General features: G+C 35.0%; 1 protein-coding gene across 2 annotated transcripts; it reads left to right on the top strand.

The window, feature by feature from the left end:
- The first annotated feature begins 533 nt into the window (after nucleotides 1–533).
- LOC122278920 lies at nucleotides 534–5,588 on the top strand. Of its 2 annotated transcripts, none has more exons than XM_043089130.1 (6): nucleotides 534–1,062; nucleotides 1,874–2,048; nucleotides 2,244–2,906; nucleotides 3,753–4,192; nucleotides 4,328–4,409; nucleotides 5,149–5,356. In XM_043089130.1, exons 1-6 carry the CDS (start codon nucleotides 1,033–1,035, stop codon nucleotides 5,211–5,213), a joined length of 1,455 nt encoding a protein of 484 aa, XP_042945064.1. In that variant the 5' UTR covers nucleotides 534–1,032; the 3' UTR covers nucleotides 5,214–5,356. The 2 variants fall into 2 exon arrangements, with proteins under 2 accessions (XP_042945064.1, XP_042945063.1); XM_043089129.1 differs by having other exon boundaries at nucleotides 589–1,062; nucleotides 3,753–4,197; nucleotides 5,149–5,588.
- The last annotated feature ends 837 nt before the right edge of the window (nucleotides 5,589–6,425 follow it).

Here is a 6,425-nt window from a genome sequence, read left to right as displayed (position 1 = left end):
TCTGTTTACTAATGCTTTACTACATTTTTTGCTCTTTAAATTTGAATTAAAAATATCAGAACATATTTTTGTATAATTTAGAAAAAAATAAATTTAATTAACTAAAATAATTATGTAAATTAATTAAAAATAAATTTAATTTTATAAAAATTGACATTTTTTTACTCTTAGATTCATTTTTTATAAAATTAAATTTATTTTTAATTAATTTACATGATTATATTAATTGATTGAATTTAATTTTTTTTTTTAAATTTACATAAGAAAATCATGATTTGAGATTTTTAATATGAATTTAAATAATAATAAAAAATAGTAAAATAATAATGGTTGAAGATTTAACCCATGGTTAATAAATTGGATACAGAACAGAAGAGGAAACAGGGACGGATCAATGGCAAACGTACTTTGGTCAGATTATAGAATTCCGAACCTCACAACTACTCTCTCTCTCTCTCACATCAGCTTCTTTTAATTCGAATCAAAACAAGCTATGAATGTGATCTGCAAAAACAGTATCTTTGACTGAAGTGATGACTTCAGTAAATATCACTCCCCTTCATGATCTTTTACATTAAATTATATTCCAATCCTGTATTCCCATTTCACGTCGAAGTCGTCATTTTCCGTGCTAGGCATTCATGAAGCTTATTTGACCCGAGGAAACAAAATGAACCTGGTCTGAATTTATTTATTTTTTATTTTCTAAAATCACTACGACTAATATTATCTTCCTCCTAATGTACTCGGAAAAAGATCGCTCCAATTCTCGGCAATTCCTCGGCTGGTTTGGGTGAGTAGTCAACATGGGGTACAGTTACAGAACGTTCTGTTCTGCAGAAGCCCCACTGGATCATACAGTGAAACACACACGTCTGTGACTGTTACTATGTAACACTCTGAGAAAAGCACACTAGAAAGCAGTACTTTTCACCCACCCTCTGCAATAAGATTTTTATTTCTTTCTTCACTTGCTCATGCTAAATTTTAGAGAGAAAAGAGAGTGCAGAGACAGAGAGGGAGAAAGATCTAATGGAGTACGAGAGGACACACACAGTTCAGGTACGGACTTGTTCTTGCTCCTTCTAAAGGAAGATCAAAGAGTCAAAGACCCATATCTTCTTTTTCTGTCTTCTTGCAATCATGGCTTTTTTAAAATAAGAAAAAAAGAACTTTTTAAATTGAAGTGTTTATTTTTTCAATATATAGTTGGTTTTGTAATAAGTTATGCATTTTTTTTTTTTTTTCCAGTTTTGAGTGTTCTACAATGGGGTTGGACTGGGAATGACAATGTAAGCATAAAAGCTGATACTTGTTGCGCTTGGTTTAGTCTTGAAATGTTTTTGCAAAGTATGAGATGTTATGATGTTTTTTGTTTTTATCAACTTTGAATGTCTGGTTGGGTTGATCATTCAAGTTTTCCGTTGGGGACTCTATGGAGTTTTGCTCCTTGCAATTTCTTCATAAATTTGGATTTTCATTTTTATTTTCGAAGTTTATTATGAATGGAATGCTTTCTGTAGTCATGTTTTTTATACCATGAGCATACATATACACACATAATGGCTAAAACTAAAACAAAAATAAAGGGTACAAAGGTGGTTTTTTTGGTCACCCCAGGCGTTTGCTTTCCATGTATTTGTACACTATTGACTTCTTTCTTTTCTGATCGGTAACTGTGACTCTGTTTTTTCACAGAAGTCAATCACTCTTTCTTTGCATTTGATTGGGAATGAAATGGTGCAAAATGGTTTAAGTAATTACTGGTTTTGCCATGCTTAAATAATTTTCTTGAGAGTTTAAAAGCCTTGGGACTTCTGACGAGTTGTAGAGTTACAATACAGGTTAATGTGGTTTGGTTTCTTAATTGCAGACTGGTATAATTTCTCCAAGTAAACTGAAGATGAAGCTCACTGGGCCTCACAATCATAGAAAAACGGGCGGATCAAATAGTAACTCTGCAAGAACTTCTCCTTCCAAGCTTGAGGATTCCGACTTTGTGAACAACAGCCTGTTAGGCTCCAATAATGGAGGTTTTGATGAAGAAGGTCTGCTGCTGTTATCATTCATATTTCTTCCTCTATTGATAAACCAGATATAATTTGGTTCACGCCGGAGCACTAAAATCAAATTCACTCAACTTGCTTTATGTTTTTTAATCTTGATTATAGGTAGATTGTGTATGCAGTGATGAAAACGTTTGTATGTACACTTCGTTACTGATTTAGATATATGCCCTCCAGTTACATCTCCCATCTTAGAAGTTTCGTGGTTGAAGTTATCCAGTGAGCCAGTCTTCAAACAGACTTCATGCCAGCAGAAAGACTCATTGCAAAAGGAAAATGGTGTCTTGGGTTGTGTTAGTATGCATCAGTTTTCAAAGTTTGAAAGTGGCAATTCAAGCGCAATTCATCCTGTGAGATCCATAGAAGATGAAAATCTTGATTATGATAGCAATGCTAGCTCATCTAGCTTTGAGTTTCATAAGAGTGAGAGATCGGTACACAATCCCTATACAAGATCCTTGTCGAGATCCATGCCATCAAAATGGGATGATGCTGAGAAAGGGATAATGAATAGGCAAAATGTACAGGTTCAATCTTCTAAAATCCCACAAAACCAAGCAAATCAATTGCCACTGACAAATACTGTCAGAGTTGCTCCGGAGTCTGCTAGTTATGACCATAAGGATACAGTAAGCAAAACGGCAGAGACAAAGACAGTTGATTTCTGTCAACATGTTTCACATATGGGGCTTGGAAAGTTCTCTTTCGTTTCCAATGGGAGTTACCCCATTTTGGATCAAGCAGGTGGGAATGCATTAACTGATACAGGCCCTCTAAGTGAGGATTTGAATGAAGTTTTTCATAGGGATTTATCGTGCACAAAAACAGAAGACATGATAGGTATGAAAAAGCTTTGATTGTTCAGTTTTTAACTCTAACTAGGTGTTCTTCGAGTATACGAAATTTGGGCTATGCCCATTGTTATTATCAATAAAATTCACACTATCTTAAAAAAGCTTTCATTTTGATTATATTAAATGATTCAGGATTTGAAACTAATCAAAATGCTGATTTATTATAGACTAGCCTTGCTTTTGACAAATCCCACACAGAAGTACTTTTATGAATGGTTTCTCTTCTAGTATATGCAGGACATATCTACAATGTGCCCTTAAACTTTTCTCACATGCATTGCATATTTTTTCTAGGTGCATAATAGTGGGGTTGATGATATTCTTGCTAACAATCATATAGCTTGGCACTTATTGAAGAAAGTTATCCATGCCTTAGGTTGGTGAGAAACTTAGTAATTTGGATCTGTTCCAAAAAATTCTGGCAGTTATTAGGCTAAGGGCTGACCATGTAGGTCTGATCTGGTCTCATCAATATGGTGTTCCAATGCTACACCTAACTGGTGATCTCAATTTAGATACGACTTGTGGGTTCTATGTATTTGCAGATGCATATGGGGAGAATGATCTCAAACTTGTAAGTGTTGCTAATACGTTTGTTAATGTATATGTGCACTCCCATGTTTCTTCCACCTTGCCTCACATTCTTTTCAGTCTAGTTGATATATTCATTGTATGTAGCAGAAGAAGTGTTTTGATCAATTTTTCATATTGCTCGACTGTATAGTTAATGACTGAAAAGTTCCTTCAGTAAAATGGAACTGATTAGGTGGTTCCCTAGCAAAGATTTATATTCATTTACTTAACTTTAGGATTTGATGATCTAATTATGCAGGCTCTCCTGCCATAAGATCAGTCTCAATGAGAGACATGGGGACAGAAATGACCCCTGCCACAAGTCAAGAACCTTCAAGGACTGCTACTCCAGTAGGGGCTACAACTCCACTCTGCAGCCCAACTTCCTCAATCCCATCTACTCCTCACAGAGGTGCACCTGCTTCCACACCTGTGGAGAACACCACTGAGGAGGAGTCACAGAATCCAATTGAAAATAGACAAAAGGAATTGTCAGAAGAAGAACTGAAGCTCAAGACAAGGAGAGAAATAGTAGCCCTTGGTGTCCAGCTAGGTAAGATGAATATTGCTGAATGGGCAAGTAAGGATGATCAAAAGAAAAAACCTCGTGCTCAAACTAATAGCATAGGGGAACTTGAACGGATTGAATTTGAGAAACGTGCAGCTGCATGGGAGGAAGCTGAAAAAGCTAAGTATACGGCAAGGTTTCTCCTACAACCCACATGCTTTTTTATGCCTAATCACAGTTCTTTTGAAGTCAGAAGCCTGCATATTTTCCTCTATATGCTATATTGATACGTTCTAATTTGATGAGATGACGTTAAATTTGCTCAGATACAAGCGCGAGGAAATCAAAATCCAGGCATGGGAAAGTCGGCAGAAGGCAAAAGCAGAAGAAGAGATGCAGAGAAAAGAGGTACTGAAATTCTCATTCTTCTTGACTATATTTACGCAACCGAAAATGCTTTACCATGTGTGTTGAGACCCTGACCTGCATTCTTGTATGATGGAAGTGTAATTAGACCAGAAATATGGTTATTCAAGCTTGGGAAGAATGTAGGTAGTATCCAATTGACCTAATACATACCATGATGATCTAAAATCCCTAAAATTAAGAAAGAAAATCTTTTTAACTCCATAACTTCAATTCATGCCTTAAATCTTATATTCCTATGATGGTATGCCTTTGAACTTCGGCAACTGAATGATCAATTTTAAGTATAAAGCAAGTAATTTGTTTGACTTTAGAGTCGACTAGAACTAGTGGGAGGGCAGTTTATCTGACCTCAAGACAAATTTTTCTTATCCACCCCAAAAAATAGAAGAATGAAACAAAAGAATTTGAGGCATATTTGACTTATTCACTACTTAGCTTTTATGATAAAACTTCTTAAGACACCCATGAAATATTGAATTCTAGACACTCCACCTTGGAAACGTTCAATGTAGAGAAAATGCCAGTCAACTATTACACATTACAAGAGAAGTGGATTTTTGTGATCAAAATTTAGTGACCAAAACCGTAGGAAATAGTCCTTTTGATCACAAAAGCCCACTTCTCTTGTAGTGACAGTTGAATCATTCATCACTTCATTGGAATAGTAATGTTTCATTTAAAATGCTCGTTAGAGAGTGTGACATGTAACGATTTTCAGTCACAAGTTCAACAAATGAGAGCCCAAGTTCAAGCGAAGATGGTGAAGAAAATCGCAATGACTAGGCAACGATCAGAAGAAAAACGGGGTGCGGCTGAAGCCAGAAAAAACCGCGAGGCAGAAAGAACTGCAGCCCAAGCAGAATGTATGCGACAAAAAGGGCGCGTGCCATCTACACATTACATCTGTTGTGGTTGGTTGTCATGAACCAGAACTACAATTAGAAAGTAAATGCTTCATATAGTAATTACTTTGCATAGAATTCTTGACCCTGAGAGTGTAGTACTGCTGTTTGCTGCTCAACCTAGTATTTACTTAGTAACTTAAGCGTGTAAGCTGCCATATGAATGAAATCTGTAATGTAACCATGGATCTGTCATATGAATGAAATTTTGGAATTCAACCGTGGGGCCAAGGAAGTTTCAGTAGCGAAGGAGAAACATTTACTCAATTCATTTACCATTTTGGTTTTACGATCATTTGGTTATAGCAGTAGGTTGTACTAGGAATTTAGGTTCCGTTTGGTTACACAAACGTGATGAAATGAAATGTTTTGAATAGTAAAAAATAAAATATTATTATAATATAATTTTTTAATATTAGTTTTGTATTAGAATTTGAAAAAGTTAAATTATTTATTATATTTTGTATGGAGATTTAAAAAAATTGTAATGACGAGATGAGATGAAATTTTTAGCATTTGCACGCATAAGAACTTTTATTGGGGCGGGAAACATTAATGTAGTACACGTGGGAGCTCAATTAAAGCGGGCATTTTGAAGCATATTCTGCAAGTAACTTTGGTTCTTTCATTTTTTAAGAATCGTATTCTGTGCAAATAACTTTAGTTATTGTTTGATCCAAGTCATTTGACCCCTTGAAGTGTCCATGTCGGTAAGAGTGAGCACTGACTTGGTCAGAGTTAGATTTGCCTAAATCCGACTCCGAGTATGTTGGCTCTAATTCGACTCTGACATGGACTTGTCGGAACGGTGAATCAGAGTCGGAGTCGGATTTGGATTTTTAACTTTGGGCTTTTTTTAGGCTTCATATTTAGCCCATTTTAAAAAAAGAATTTTTTGTTGGCTTTTAATGATGGATTAATATCTAATTTATCTAAATCATTCATTGCTAATTTACTTATATACTAATGTCTAATTTATTTTTATACTAGACTTATACTATATTATCTAATTACATGTTATTATATTATAGTATTACATGTTATTATATTATACTAATGTCTAACTTATTTATTACTAATTTCTACACTAGAC

The sequence above is a fragment of the Carya illinoinensis genome, chromosome 10 (assembly GCF_018687715.1).
Source record: "Carya illinoinensis cultivar Pawnee chromosome 10, C.illinoinensisPawnee_v1, whole genome shotgun sequence".
In the NCBI taxonomy this organism is placed as follows: Eukaryota; Viridiplantae; Streptophyta; class Magnoliopsida; order Fagales; family Juglandaceae; genus Carya; species Carya illinoinensis.
Note: the sequence above shows the minus strand (reverse complement) of the source record. Positions and strands in the feature narration are given on the sequence as shown.

What these genes read in the sequence shown, in the direction of transcription:
- LOC122278920 (XM_043089129.1), top strand. Translation starts at nt 1,033, where the DNA reads ATGGAGTACGAGAGGACACACACAGTTCAG. An exon ending in TGGAGGTTTTGATGAAGAAG is followed by an intron (nt 2,049 to 2,243) that starts GTCTGCTGCTGT and finishes TATGCCCTCCAG; the next exon opens with TTACATCTCCCATCTTAGAA. An exon ending in AAGAGATGCAGAGAAAAGAG is followed by an intron (nt 4,410 to 5,148) that starts GTACTGAAATTC and finishes AACGATTTTCAG; the next exon opens with TCACAAGTTCAACAAATGAG.